General features: G+C 37.9%; 1 protein-coding gene across 1 annotated transcript in view; it reads left to right on the top strand.

Moving 5' to 3' along the window:
* Nucleotides 1-16,105, top strand: part of GDPD4 (glycerophosphodiester phosphodiesterase domain containing 4) — a 104,166-nt gene that overhangs the window by 65,281 nt on the left and 22,780 nt on the right. The window contains exons 12-13 of the mRNA XM_029957242.1: nt 11,254-11,475; nt 12,391-12,545. Coding sequence (XP_029813102.1) covers nt 11,254-11,475; nt 12,391-12,545 — 377 coding nt within the window. The remainder of the gene's footprint in view (nt 1-11,253; nt 11,476-12,390; nt 12,546-16,105) is intronic.

The following is a 16,105-nucleotide window of genomic DNA, read 5'->3' as shown; positions in this document are numbered from 1 at the left end:
GAGTGGTCTTGAAGGGAGAGATCACAGCCCAGGACAGAGAGACGCTACCTTCCTGTATGTAGCATCTGGGTGCAGGGAGAAAAATTCGTCCCCCTCAGTGGGCTTGTTCTCCTTTGGGCCCAGAGCCGCTGACTCCAGGCGGAGCCAGGGAAAAGCTGGCTCCCCAGTCCCCTTACTCATTCCTGGCTAGAATGTCGCCCACCTGTGGGAGGACATTTCATCTGTGATGGTAGCATTAAAGTGCATGGACTAGGATTTGGAAACAAGGCAGAGCTTGAAAAAAAGCAATTTGGCCCTCCCATGGCACAGGGAGATCAGACTCAAAAAAACTGCTCGCAGTGCATGGTCTGAGAAGGGCTTGGGGTGTCGCCATTCTTCTCCCCACAACCACTAAGGCAGGGCCTCTGAGTGCAGCCCATGAGACCTATCTTACCTACACCAAACCACGCCCATCCATACTGGAGAGCTGCCACCCTTTTTTTCCTTCCCGCCCCCCCCCCCGCCCCCTGTTTTTCTGTTTTCTATTTTCTTTCTTTCTTTCTTTTCTCTTTTCCCTCCCTGGAGTCTGGGAAATAGATCAATTCTTGCCATCCAGATATATTTTTCCTTATCTTATTTTTATCTCCCCCTTCCAGAGGTTTTATGCTCTCAGGCTGTCCTTTGTCTTTGATTATTTCTGTCCCCCCCTTCTTCCTTTTTTTTTTCTTTTCTTTTTCATTCCTTTTTTCTTTCCCCTTTTGGTTTCCTTGTTTATTTGATTTGTCTGTGTGTTTGCATGTTTTGTTCCCTGTGTGTCTGTTTTCCTTTTCAGGGCTACCTCAAGAAACAAGCCAAAGTACATATGGTGGAGAGTCCCAAATATCACTGAATAGGGAAATAAAATAATCAAAGGCATAACAAGGGAAACTGAGAGGCACCAGTAAAAGAACACTTCCAGAAATGACAGGCCATGGATAGTCAATGAGCCTCCTTTGGTAGAGCAATACTAACTGGTGCATAGTAAAAAAACGAGCTTTTAAAATTGACAAGAGTAGAAAGCTAGCCAAAATGATGAAATGAAAGAAGTCTCTCTAAAATTCCAGGAAGAAATCACAGCCACAGGCTGCTCAAAACATATATAAGCAACATAACTGAACAAGAATTTAGAACAATTGTCATAAAATTAATCTCTGAACTTGAAAAACATGGAAGACATCAGAGAAGCTATTGATGATACAAAGACTAGGGACATTCAAAATAGCTGTGACGAGTTTAAAAAAAAAGGCTATAAATTAGGTGCATAATAAAACAGAGGCAACCATGGCATGGATTGAAGAGGCACAGGGGGGAATAGGTGAGTTAGAAGACACAGTTATAGCAAAAGCAGAAGCCGAGAAAAAGAGAATTTGATTCAGAAGCAGGAGAGGAGAATTTGAGACCTGAGTGATACAATCAAATGGAACAATATCCATATCCTAGGAGTTCCTGAAGAAGAAGAAAGAGAAAAAGGTCTGGAAGGGGTGCTGCATCAAATTATAGCCAACAACTCCCCAATTTGGGGAAGGAAATAGCCATTTAAATCCAAGAGGTACAGAGAACTCCCCTAAGACATAACTTGAATCAAGCTTTGGCATGACATATCATAGTGAAACTGGCAAAATATAAAGATAAAGAGAGAATTCTGAAAGCAGCTAGGGATAAAAGGGCCTTAACCTACAAAAGGAAAACTATCAGAGTGGTTACAGACCTATCTACTGAAACTTGGCAAGCCAATAGGAATGGCAGGAAATCTTCAATGTGATGAATAGGAAAAATATGCAGCCCCAAATCCTTTATCCAGCAAGCCTATTATTCAAAATAGAAGGAGAAATAAAGGTTTTCCCAAATAAACAAAAGTTGAGAGAAGTCATGACCATCAAACCAACCCTACAAGAAATCCTAAGAGGGACTCTATGAGGGAAATGTAGCAAAGAATATAAGGTACCAGAGACATCACTACAAACATGAACTCTACAGAGAACAAAATGAATTTAAACCCACATTTATCAATAATAACACTGAATGTAAATGGACTGAATGTTCCAGTCTAACGACACAGGGTAGCAGAATGGATCAAAAACCAAAATCCATCTATTTTCTGTCTACAAGAGACTCACCTTAGACCTGAAGACACCTTCAGATTGAAAGTAAGGGGATGGAGAAATATCTATCATGCAACTGGAAGTCAACAGAAAGCCGGAGTAGCCATACTTATATTGGACAAACTGGACTTTAAAGGCAGTAACTAAAGATGAAGAAAGACATTATATAATAATTACAGGGTCTCTCCATCAAGAAGAGCTAACAGTTATAAACATCATGCATTGAATTCGGGAGCACCCAAATACATAAGACAATCACAAACAGAAACAACCTTATTGATAAGAATGTGCTTATCACAGGAGATGTTAATAATCCACTTACAGCAATGGATAGGTCAACCAGACAGAAAATCACTAAAGAAACAATGGATCTGAATGGCACATTGGAACAGATGGAATTAATAGATATATTTAGAACTGCATCCTGAAGCTAGGGAACTCACTTTCTTCTTGAGTGCACATGGCACATTCTCCAAGGTCAGTCACATACTGGATCGTAAAACAGTCCTCCATAAATACAAAAGAACTGAGATCATACCATGCACACTTTCAGATCACAATGCTATGAAGCTTGAAATCAATCACAGGAAAAAGTCTGGAAAACCTCCAAAAATGTGGAGGCTAAAAACCACCCTACTAAAGAATGATTAGGCCAATCAGACAATTAGAGACAAAATTTAAAAATATATGGAAACAGATGAAAATGAAAATACAACAATCCAAACTCTCTGGGATGCAGCAAAGGCAGTCCTAAGAGGAAAGCATATTGCAACCCAGGCCTATTTCAACAAACTAGAAAAAGCGCAAATGCAACCTAACAAGGCATCTAAGAAAACTAGAAGGGAAGCAGCAAGAGCACCCTAAACCCAGAAAAAGAAGAGAAATAATAAAGATCACAGAAATAAGCAATATAGAATCCACAAAAACAATTGAACAGATCAATGAAACCAAGAGTTGGTTTTTTGAAAATATAAACAAAATTGATAAACTTCTAGCCAGGCTTCTCAGAAAGAAAAGAGAGAACACCCAAATAGACAAAATCGTGAATGAAAATGGATCTATTACAACCGATCCCTCAGAAATACAAGCAGTCGCTAGAGATTACTATGAAAAATCATATGCCAACAAACTGGACAATCTAGAAGAAATGGACAAATTCCTAAACGCACATGCACTACCAAAATTCAAACGGGAAGAGATAGAAAATCTGAACATACCCATAACCAGTGAAGAAATCAAATCAGTTATCAAAAATCTCCCAACCAGTAAGAGCCCAGGGCTGGATGGCTTCCCAGGGGAATTCTACCAGACATTTAAAGCAGAGTTAACACCCATCCTTCTCAAATTATTCCAAAAAATAGCAATAGGAGGAAAACTTGGGAACTCATTGTACAAAGCTAGTATTGCTTTGATTCCCAAATCAGACAGAGACCCAACAAAAAGAGAACTATAGGCCAATATCCTTAATGAATACAGATTCAAAAATACTCAACAGGATACTAGCAAATTGAATTCAACAGCATATAAAAAGAATTACCCATCGTGATCAAGTGGGATTCATTCCTGGGTTACAGGGCTGGTTCAGTATTTGCAAATCCATCAATGTGATACGTCATGTTAACAAACAAAAAGATAAAAACCATATGATCCTGTCAATAGATGCAGAAAATGCATTTGATAAAATACAGCATCGTTTCTTAATAAAAACTGTCGAGAAAGTCGGGATAGAAGGAATCCACTTAAACATTATAAAAGCCATTTATGAAAAGCCCACAGCTAATACCATCCTCAATGGGGAAAAACTGAGAGCTTTCCTCCTGAGATCAGGAACACTACAAGCATGTCCAGTCTCACCACTGTTGTTTAACAGTGCTGGAAGTCCTAGTATCTGCAGCCATACAGCAAAAGGAAATAAAAGGCATCAGAATCAGCAAAGAAGTCAAACTTTCGCTTTTCACAGATGACATGATGCTCTACATAGAAAACCTGACTGACTCCACCAGAAGCCTTCTAGAACTGATCAATGAATTCAGCAAAGTTGCAGGGTACACAATCAAAGTACAGAAATTGGTTGTTGCATTTTTATATACCAATAATGAAGCAATACAGAAATCAAGAAACAGATCCCATTCACAATTGCACGAAAACCCATAAAATACCTAAGAAAAAACCTAACCAAAGATGTAAAAGACCTGTACAATGAAGACTATAGAAAGCTTATGAAAGAAATTGAAGAAGACACCAAGAAATGGAAAAACATCCCGTGCTCATGGGTTGGAAGAATAAACATTGTTAAAATGTAATTATTAATCCAAAGCAATTACACATTCAGTGCAATCCCAGTCAAAACTGCACCAGTATTCTTCTCAAAGCTAGAACAAACTATACTAAAATTTGTATGGAAACACTAAAACCCCCAAATAGCCAAAGTAATACTGAAGAAGAAAACCAAAATCCCAGACTTCAGCCTCTACTACAAAGCTGTCATCATCAAGACAGTATGGTATTGGCACAAAAACAGAAACATAGACCAATGGAATAGAATAGAATAACCAATAACTGGACCCACACATAATTAATGCTTGACAAAGCAGGAAAGAGTATCCAATGGAAAAAAAGACAGCCTCTTTAGTAGGTGGTGCTGGGAGAACTGGACAGCAACATGCAGAAGAATGAAACTAGACCACTTTCTTACACTACACACAAAAATAAACTCAAAAGAGATGAAGGACCTGAATAGGAGACAGGAAACCATTAAAACCTCAGAGGAGAAAGCAGGAAACAGCCTCCTTGACCTCAACTACAGCAATTTCCTACTCAGCACATCCCCAAAGGCAAGGGAATGAAGAGCTGAAATGAACTATTGGGACCTCATCAAGATAAAAAGCTTCTGCACTGCAAAGGAAACAATCAAGAAATCTAATAGGCAACCCATGGAATGGGAAAAGATAGTGGCAAATGACATATCAGATAAAGAGCTGGTATCCAAAATCTACAAGGAACTCACCAAACTCCGCACCCAAAAAATGAATAATCCAGAGAAGAAATGGGCAGAAGTCCTGAACAGACACCTCTCCAAAGAAGACATCCAGATGGCCAATAGGTACATGAAAGGATGCTCAGCGTCACTTATCATTAGGGAAATACAAATCAAAACCACACTTAGATACCCCCCCCAACACCAGTCACAGTGACTAAAATGAACAAATCAAGAGACTGTAGATGCTGGTGAGTGTGTGGAGAAATGGGCCCCCTCCTACACTGTTGGTGAGAATGTAAACTGGTGCAGCCGCTCTGGAAAACAGTGTGGAGGTTCCTCAAAAAACTATCCATAGAACTCCTTATGACCCAGCAATAGCACTGCTGGGGATCTACCCAAGGGATATAGAGATGCTTGTACATAGGGGCACATGTACCCCAATGTTCATAGCAGCACTTTCAACAATAGCCAAATCACGGAAAGAGCCTAAATGTCCATCACCTGATGAATGGATAAAGAAGATGTGGTTTATATATACGACAGAATACTACATGGCCATGATAAAGAATGAAATCTGGCCATTCGTAGCGAAGTTGATGGACCTCGAGGGTGTCATGCTAAGCTAAATAAGTCAGGTGGAGAAGGATATAACTATATATTTTCACTAATAGGTCTAAAAGGAGAAACCTAACGGTACCATGGGAGGGGGAAGGGGGTGGAAAGATTTAGGGAGATGGAAGGAGGCAAACCATGAGAGACTCTTGAATACTGAAAACAAACAGGGCTGAAGAGGGAGGGGGAAAGGGGATATTGGTCATGGAGGAGGGCACTAGTGGGGAAGATCACTGGGTGTTATATGGAAACCAACTTGACAATAAACTATAAATTAAAAAAAAAAGTTTTAGTGACTATTCAGTAAGGAAATGTTTTAGCCCAACCAAAAACTAAATATGGTTACTGGTATAAATTCATAGTCCATGGAGGGAAGACATGGTATAGAAACATTTTAGAGATCCTCATAGGACCCTTTTGTGCAAAGTTCCTTTTCATTTTCCACTTATAGTTTTTTCAGGATTATTTTGGTTATAGGTGAGGAAAGAACTGGTCATACTTCTGATATCATAGAAAAGTTACCCCATCAGTGTTTGATATTGCACTCAATTTATCCCTACTGTGATGAATTGTGTCATGGGGACTTTGGGAATATTCAAGATGTTAACTGGTGTGGGACACATGAGTGGCCCAGTCAGTTAAATGTCTGACTTTGGTTTCAGCTCAAATCATGATCTCACGGTTCATGAGTTCGAGCCTCATACTGAGCTCCATGCTGGCAGTGTGGAGCCTGCTTGGGATTCTCAATTTCTCTCTCTCTCTCTCTCTCTCTCTCTCTCTCTCTCTCTCTGCCCCTCCCCTGCTCATGCTCTAAAAAAAAAAAAAAATTTTAAGAATTTTTTAAAAAAAGTTAACTGGTGCCACAAGGTAACCACCATGAATCTGGCAACCTGATAAGTTGTAGTGTTTCTTTTCAGAATTGGGGGCCAAATTTTATGCATTAATGATGGAATTCATGAACCCCATAGATTGGTCTTTGTTCTTTATTAGAAGTCCTTGTCTAAGGATTTTAGTCAGAGCATTCTGTCTAGTATGATGATCTGCTAAAGTATTTCCTCTAATGTCTCTTTACTGTGGACCTCTGCCTTTTGGATAGCAATTTGGGAAGCTTCAAGGCACCCAGTAGTTTGTGTATTTGATATTGATGTTTAATACAGATAACTAAAAGGTAAAAAAGTTCTCGTATGCCATAGAGGAGGCTATAATTTTGGCCACTCATGACAATTTGATACCTGGTAATAGATTTGAGATTCTGTGAGAGAATCTGGGAAAAAAACAAGTTTATTATGCAAAATGTGCATACTCCATTTATTATTATCTTTTTAAGATAAAACCTGTCAGTAAACAATATTAAGTCAAGATTTGGCATAGAAACACAGAAGGTTTGTTCCAAGCATGGACAGTTCTCAAATTACAGAAATGATGAGATTCTCCTTTTTTGCCAAGGATAATACAGTTGCTGTATGAAGAGTGTTATATTGGCGAATGGCAACATGAGAAAAGAAAATAACTATTTTATAATTAACATAAAATACTGGGTATTTTATGGGTATTGGTCAACAACAGTGATTGTATGGAGTGTGTTACCGTAAAATAGAAAGATGAACCTAGTATAGCGTCTGAAGATTCTTAGACTAATTTGGCCAGAAGTGTATTTTCTTCTGAGGCAAAGAGAAAACCTTGATACTGGATCAGTGGGCATTAATTAGTAGGCAGTGAGTCTTTGTTTTGTGCCAACTTGTTCATGCTTTTAGACTGTGGCCTCCCCTTTTAGGTGCTTTCAAAAGGAAAGGTTTATTATCTAGATCAGCCAAGGTGATTGTTGGAGAAATATTTTGAGATTACTGAAGGTCTTTCTGGTTTCTTCTGAGAATGTTCCCAAAATGTTTGATCAAGTCTAATCACACAGGGAGGCCTGTTTCAAGAGTCTGCTGTGTATACTCCAAAATCTATTTAATTCCAGAAATTATTTAATTGTCCTTAGTGTTTGGCCTTGGATAATTTTGGATAGTTTGTATCTCTCATTAGATTATGCCCTTCCTCAGCCAATATATCATGGCCTAGGTCAAGTGTTGGCAAACTATGGCTTGCTGTACAAATCCAGCCACTGGCTATTTTTTGTATAGCCTGTGAGCTCATAAGAATATTTTTTACATTTCTAAATGGTTGAACAAAATAAAAAAAAAGTATTTCCTGAACATGATATAAAACTCCAATTTAAGGGCCCATAAATAAAGTTTTATTGGAACACAGCCATGCTTATTCACTATGAATTGTCTATTGCTGTTTTTGCACTATAGTAGTAGAGTTGAGTAGCTGTGACAGAGACTGCGTGTCCCACAAAATAAAAAATACTTAGTGTCTGGTCTTTCACAGAATAAGTTTGCTGAACCCTGGATAATGAACTGTTATTTTGTAGAATTAAAAATTTTCATTGTATTTTTCTAAAAAATTTAAGTTTATTTTATTTCCTTTTTGAGAAAGACAGGCATGAGGGAGGAGCATAGAGGGAGGGGGAGAGAGAGAGGATCCCAAGGAGGCTCTGTGCTCCCAGCACAGAGCCTGATGCGGGGCTTGAGGTTATGAAACTGAGATCACGACTTGAGCTGAAACTGAGTCAGATGCTTAATCAACTGAGCCACCCAGGCACCCCTAAAATTTCTTTCTAGAAGCTTCATTAATATATAGCTGATCTTACAATTTCAAGATATCTTATTGCATACCTTATGATCTTGGTTTAACACTTGGTAAAAGTAGGATGGGACTTCAGTAAACATCTAAGGCATAATTTTCCAGGTAAATTATTGATTGTTCTCTGGTAAAGACAATGCATATTGGCTGTCTTCATCAGCTAAAACAGGAGAGAAAGTAAAGATAGGGCCAAAGAAAGTATATTTGGCTTAGGCAGTACTAGAAAATGACATATAAATCTCTGGTTAATAGCTTACGGATGTGGGATGAATCTATCTTCTACCATCTCAGTTTTGATTTTTCTTTTTTAACCAGGTAAAACAGACATTTTGCTTGGACTAGAGCAGGGGATAATTAATCCTTATTGTATTAAGTCTGTTATAGTTGGCTTAGATCTTCAACAGGATTTTAGGCAACAGTGTCAAAAGAATCAATCTGAACCCTTACTGGTTTGACTCTCAGTTGTTCTTTTTCCCTCATGGGGTCCTGATATCATGCCTAGTTATTTACTTGTTTTGGAATCTATATACTAATATCCCTGCTATAATTTCATAATGTGCAGTAGAATCTTCTGCAACTCCTGAAAATATTTTGTCTGTGGTATATGTCTTCTGGTGGATCTTTTTGCGCAATATATTTCTAATGATGAAATTTATAGGAAAGTGCCATAGGGAAGAAAAGAGAGTTCTGACAAAAGTGACAGTTATAGGTTGGGGACATGGAAAAGGATTTAAGATGGTTAGTAATTCCCACCATTTGTATAGTTTGGGTACTTTGTGGAATCTGATTTTCCATGGTAATGGGATTAATAGTAAAAGTAGTGGCACCAGTATCAATAAGAATTTGTATTGTTTATCTATGTTTATATATAGTTCTTTTCAGAATCGTATGTTGGGTAGTAGTGTTTCTCTTTAGGTGGTAACATTAGGCAGATTTTAGATAAATGTTCCATTTCTTGCCAAGAGGATACATTGGATTTTCCTACTTGTAATTTCTATAAGCATAAGCATAGAGAATAAAGAGGACATCTTTAGTGTGGTTTTTATGTGGAGAACCACAAGTTTGTTTTCATTTTTAGCTTGTTACTTCCTAGGGCTTTTTAAAAAAATGTTCAATCACTTGGAGATAGTCTAAACTGGTTTTGTCCCATTCCAGTTTCCATTTTCTAAGTTTCCTATTTTATGTACCCAAAAAAGAGGCTGAGTTTGCTTCTGCTATTAGACCTACCCCATTATACTATTTAAAGTTTATTGCAATCTATTTTTAAATTCTGTTGTTAAATATTTATTTTTTTAAAGATTTTTGTTCAATTTATCCTAAAGAAAAAGCTTTATAAATGTCCTTGAATAGAGCATTTTTTATTCTTTTTTCCCATTCAGGAACATTTTTGAAATTATGCACAGCTAAGTTATTTAAGTTCTGTCTTGGTGTTTCTCATTCTGTTCTTTTAACAATTTTCCCCACATGGAGGTCTAATAATTGAGTGAGTTCTATATCTTGAAGAATCTAACAAAATCTTGAATCCTGAGGCAAATTTTTTATTCTCCTGAGAATTAAGAAGACCCTTAAAAATAGACTTCAACTGATATCTAGACCACGATTTAATTCAACTTTTATGATTTGACTTCTGTCCTAGTTTGATGATACTGTGCAATATGATTATTTCTTTACTGAGAAGGAGGAGGTCAGGGGAAGGGGAAGAAATAGAAAGGATGAGCATGATAATGAAGTTAAAGTTGTGTAGGAAAAGATATTACTTGAGTCTTAGAAAAGGACCTGTGTCGGTTTCCTTCTTAGAGATAGCCTTTTATCACTGACTTCCCCCAAATTGTCTAAAATAAACAAATGACTATAAAATTAGCCATCTTTTAAATTTAATATAGCTAATAGATGCATGGACTGAGGTATAAGATGAAGTGCTTTGTAAAATATTGCAAAGAGTATGTGACAATTCCTGCCATAAGAAATGTACACTCCAGTAGAAGCAGTAGAGAGTGAGAGAATTCATGTGAATTGTGCACTTTTCTATGTACCAGACATGCTCATAGAACCTGTAAATATTTTATCATATTTAATATTCAAAATAATCCTGAGAAATATATAGGTTACCTCTCCCCATCCCCATTTTATAGTTTGGGCATTTTATACTTTGAGGATTTAAATGGTCTTATCACAGTTACACAGCAAGAAGCATATGAAGTCAGAATTTGAATCTCGCCTAAGACATAAACAAATAGAAGGCAAAATGAAACATACAACTGAGCCATAAAAATGAGCCTTTGGAATTTAATATTATCAAAGTCTCTTTTGTTCAGGAATATTTGAGGAAGGCTTCATGAAGGAGGTAGCATTTAAGCTGGGCTTTGTAGGTTTAGGATTAGATGTAACAGGTGGATTTGGCAAGGAAAACCAATGAATGATAGATCTGGGATTGAATCTAGTGTAATCTGAAGCCAAAGCCTATTTTTCCATTATACATAACAAGAACAGTGAGAGCAAATGTGGGAAGCCAGTGTGACTTTTACAAAAAAAGATTGTGTTACCTTAAATTATAGGAAAGAAAGCTGAAAAGGAAGGTCAGGACAAAAATATGAAGGACTTTTCAGGGCAAATACAACATGTTCTACAGTATAGAAATAATCATTTCAAATACCATAATTACCTATGAAGATTACATTTAATTTCTCTCCTTGGCAACTGTTATTTCAGGACCAGTATTTCAGAGGGTCTGGTGGGTTGAATGACAATGGAGCAATGTGGGGATAGGCCTGGGTGTGGGGCTATATAGCAGGAGAATTGGAAATTGCTTTTGATAGGGGCCAATGTATTCTCTGATGTATTTGTTTTTAGTTTAAACCATTTTATCATATGAAACCCCTATCAAAGGCTGATCGTGAAAAAGCAGAAAATCAGAGGATTTCAAAACTAACTGATTTATTGGAATTTGCACAGAAGGAAAAAAAATTTGTGCTATTTGATCTTAATGCCCCTCCACGAAAACATCCTCTCAGAAACATGTATATTCGCCATGTAGTAAACGTGATCCTTGCCTCTAAAATTGAGCAACATCTGGTATGTATATCTCATTATTTACGGTGGAGGTTGGGAGGTGGGTAGCATGTCCCAGGAGCATAGCAGTTGAATCTGACCCACCTTGTAGATCTTCCCTGGGATTCCTAAATTTTGCTGTCTGTAGAAATGGAGATTGTTGCTTATGTAGCTACATGTCGTGATCTAAGAATGACCCAGTTATATTTATTTCAGTGGGGAAAAACTTTTTGCTACAGAAGCTGTTTGCTACTCCAAACCAAATGAAATAACAGAACTCTGTTAAGAAAGCGTGTGTGTAATGACTATATAATGTGACTTGCACCGTCACTAGCATAGAACTATTAGAAGGGGCCTGGGTAACACTAAGGCTTTGAGGATTTGCCTTTAATTAATGATACAGAAGAAACAGCTGGTTCTTATTTGAGCAGAGATTTGTTCATGTTTTTCAGAAGCAACTCTCTGCACTTGGGTAATCATTCCAAATCTCTTAAGTTCTTAAAATGTGGTAGAGTGCTGAGTAAAACAAATGTGTGTCTTCTTGCAAAAAGAACTATTTCCACAGATGAATCATAATAGTATTCCCTATTGACAGGAAATGACCCCTATCAAAGATGATTCTTAGCATCATCATCTAGAGGAGATAGGATTCCTACCTTTCATCTGCACCTACCAACTCCTCATCCACTTTGGCTAGTACGGGGCTATCTGGACACGATGGGCCCTTGACTCAGGATGTTAACTCTAGAAATCTCAGCTCCAGATCAACCTTGCTGCAAGTCCCATCATAAGAGTTCATTAGATAGTATCAGGCCACATTGGCTCTTTCACCAAGGGCTAGAATCTCTCTCTACTCTGTATAGACTGTTACCAGTGCTGGAATGAGGCTCTTTGTAGCTGGAGAGCTGATTATCCACTAAATCCTTTTTCTCCTTACAGATTTTTTGGTTGCCAAATTTTGATAGGCAGTATGTCCGAAGCAGAGCTCCTGGTTTTCAGCAAATGGGCCGGTTATTTTCTATTGAACGTCTTAGAAAAGAAAATATCAGTAGAATAAATGTTGACTACAAGAAGTTGTTCTACAAAGGACTGAAGTAAGTGTTTGATCGTGTCTCTCTTGGCATGTATTGTCTTGCATAAAATCTGCACTCCCACCAAACTACTTTATTAGCATCTCCTCCTCATCTCAGAATTTCTGTGTGTGGCTCTTTCTGAATCCCCTGTTTTCCTTTTCTTCCCCTTCTCACCCTGTCTTCCTCCCTCCCTCTGCCAGCAAACATTTATCAACTGTAGACTGTGTCCCTGTTCCTGGAACATAGTCATCCGTCCCTTCTTTATCTCCAATCTGTTATCATTCAGCACACTCTCTTGTGTGGTTGGTGTTTTTGTTTTTGTAGAAGTCAGAAATCAGAAAGTTGCTTATTTCCTCCAGCTGTTACTAGAAGAATTGTAGTACCTCATAAACAGCTTTATGGTTCAGATAGCCAGATTTACTATGAGATAATTAAGATCAAACCTAAATCATTAAAGAGTAAAAACAACTTAAAACAGCCAAGCACAAGAAGAAACTAAAATTATTAGCTTTATTTATAAATGTGTAATTAGCAACAGATTTTCAGAATTAAAAGCACTGGGGGATAAAATGGCCACTTTTTCCAAACTTAACTGTTATTAATCACTGCTTAATTTAATCCATAGTTCCTTTCTCTTAGATTTAAAAGTAAATTTTTTTCAGATGATTTTAAATGCTTCAAGACCATGTTTTCCTTGAGAATATATATTGCTCTAAAATCTCCTTGGACTTAATAAAAATTACCCTTAGATACCTTGCTGCGTCTCAAGCCATGAGCTAGGCTGTTGGAATTATTTCTGTTCTTATTCTCCCTTTTCCCACCTCTCTGGCCTTGGGGTGATAGATCATAAAATAAGTCTTTTTTCCTTTTAGCAGTGGAAAATTATATATGTTTTACCTCTATTTCCCACTCAGAGAATTTCTTTTTGCTTAACTACTACTCCTATTTTGAGTAGATTTCTCTTTCCTTTTACTTTTTTCAAATAGAAAATGGGTCTATGGTGATGTTCTTCTCTTCTACTCATAATTTTTTTTTTGAGAGAAAGAGCATGAGCAGGGAAAGGGCACAGGGAGAGGGAGAGAGAGATTCTTAAGCAGGCTCCATGCCTACCACAGGATCCACTATGGGGCTTGGTCTCACAACCATGAGACCAAGACCTGAGCCAAAATCAAGAGTTGGACACTTAACCAACAGCCACCCCAGTTGTCCCCCTCCTAATCATAATTTAGATTGATCTAGTAGTTGAAAAATAATTATAATAGCTTCCATTTATTGAGCCTTTATTATGTGTCATGTTCTATGGTTGTAAGACCATAGGCTTTTTTTCAAATCCTGGACTACCCATCAGCTACACACATACATGACTTTGGACAAATTTCTAATCATCCATTTTCTCATTTGTAAATAAGAATAGCAATAACTGAGGTGCTTGGGTGGCTCAGATGGTTAAGTGTCCGACTTTGGCTCAGGTCATGGTTCATGAGTTGGAGCCCTGCATCAGGCTCTGCATTGACAGCTCCGAATAGCAGTAGCCTAAGGAAAAAAAATAGCAATATACTGATGGACTGATTTAAAGATTAGAGGAGATTATTCTTCATATTATGCACGTGCACAATGCTAGGCAAATGTAAGAACACAATTAAGTGTTAGCTGCTGCTTTTACCATCACCGTCCTTACCTACCATGCCCTGGAAATTATCATCATCCCCATTTTGCAAATAAGGAAACTTGCCCCCAAAGAGGCAAAGTTCAGACAGGCAAGGTAATTCACCAAAATTAATGAACTTGATCAGTAGGGGACCAAACTGAGACTTAAATATAGGTCTTACAGACTCCAGAGTTCTTTCACCTTAGGGCTTTAAAGTTATTCCTTGGCTATAGTTATGTGGGCATTGTTTCTTTTTTTTTTTGTATAATAGTTTATTGTCAAATTGGTTTCCATATAACACCCAGTGCTTCTCCCCACAAGTGCCCCCCACCATGACCATCACCCCCTCCCTCCCTCCCTCTCCCCCTTCAGTCCATGGTTCGTCTCCAGTATTCAGTAGTCTCCCCTGATCTGTGTCCCTCACTCTTCCCCGCTCTCTTTCCCCCTTCCTCTCCCCATGGTCCCCTGCCAGGTCTCTCCTGTTAGACCTATGAGTGCAAACATATGGTACCTATCCTTCTCTGCCTTATTTCGCTTAGCATGACACCCTCGAGGTCCACCATAAAAACCCTTGAGGAAAAAGCAGGAAATAGCCTCCTAGACCTCAATCGCAGCAATTTCTTCCACGACACATCTCCAGAGGCAAGTGAATCAAAAACAAAAATGAACTACTGGGACCTCATCAAGATAAAAAGCTTCTGCAAGGCATAGTTTCAACTCACATCAGATTTGAGAGGAATCATATCCTGAGTCCTGTTACAAAGTCAAGCAGTTTAATTTAGCCCAGCAAATATTTACCAAGTACACCAGGTACGAGAGCACCATGCTAGTTTTATGGGAAAAGTCAGAAGGCACCATCCTTTCCCGTAAAGAAGCCACATATTATGTAGTAAGGACAGTAAGGGTTTTTCCATGTAGCTGTACTGCAGAGGAGATTGTAATAAACTCATGAGTTGTACCTTATTCCAAGTCATTCTCCTCAAGAACCACTGCATTTTAACAAATTAAGTAGTTGTACCTTCAAGTATTTGTGTAATGTTTACAACCAGAATATTTGTAGTTACAGTCACATTTCTAATACATTCTCTATGATTATGTTTACTTCATACTCTATCTGACCACTGTCACAAGACATGTGACCTTGCCACCTAGACCAAGAATGCTTTAAATATATTATTTTAATAAAAATTATATGAATATAGAAATGCCCTCTGCTTTATTTCTGATGTGGGAATTTTATAGTGTTTTAAAATTTTAATTTTAAGCACTAATTTATTGAGGTGAAGTCTGCATAACATAAAATTAACCATTTTAAAATGAACAGTTCAGTGGTATTTAGTGCATTCATCTCTAGTTCAGTACTTTTTTTTCTTCTCTTTTTTGGTTTCAAGTTTTTATTTAAGTTATAGTTAGTTAACATATAGGGTCATAGTGGTTTCAGGGGTAAAATTTAGTGATTCATCACTTAGATACAACACAGTGCTCATCACACCGCATGCCCTCCTTAATGCCCATCACCCATTTAGCCCATCCCTCCGTCTACCTCTCCTCCAGCAACCCTCCATTTGGTCTCTAGTTAAGACTCTCTTATGGTTTGCTTCCTTCTCTTTCTTTCCTCTTTCCCCTGTGTTCATATGTTTTGTTTCTTAAATTCCACATGTGAGTTTGAAATCATATGGTCTTTATCTTTCTCTGACTGACTTCACTTAGCATAATACTCTAGCTTCATCCACATTGTTGCAGATGGCAAGATTTCATTCTTTTTGATAGCAAGATTAGGTTGTGTACTTGAGGCTTTTCTTGTTGAGGTAGGCCTTTATTGAATATATATATATATAGTGTGTGTGTGTGTGTGTGTGTGTGTGTGTGAGAGAGAGAGAGAGAGAGAGAGAGAGAGAATGAATATATGTGTGTGAGAGAAAGGGAGAGAGAG

The sequence above is a fragment of the Suricata suricatta genome, chromosome 11 (assembly GCF_006229205.1).
Source record: "Suricata suricatta isolate VVHF042 chromosome 11, meerkat_22Aug2017_6uvM2_HiC, whole genome shotgun sequence".
Classification (NCBI taxonomy): Eukaryota; Metazoa; Chordata; class Mammalia; order Carnivora; family Herpestidae; genus Suricata; species Suricata suricatta.
This window is presented reverse-complemented; position numbering and strand designations above follow the sequence as displayed.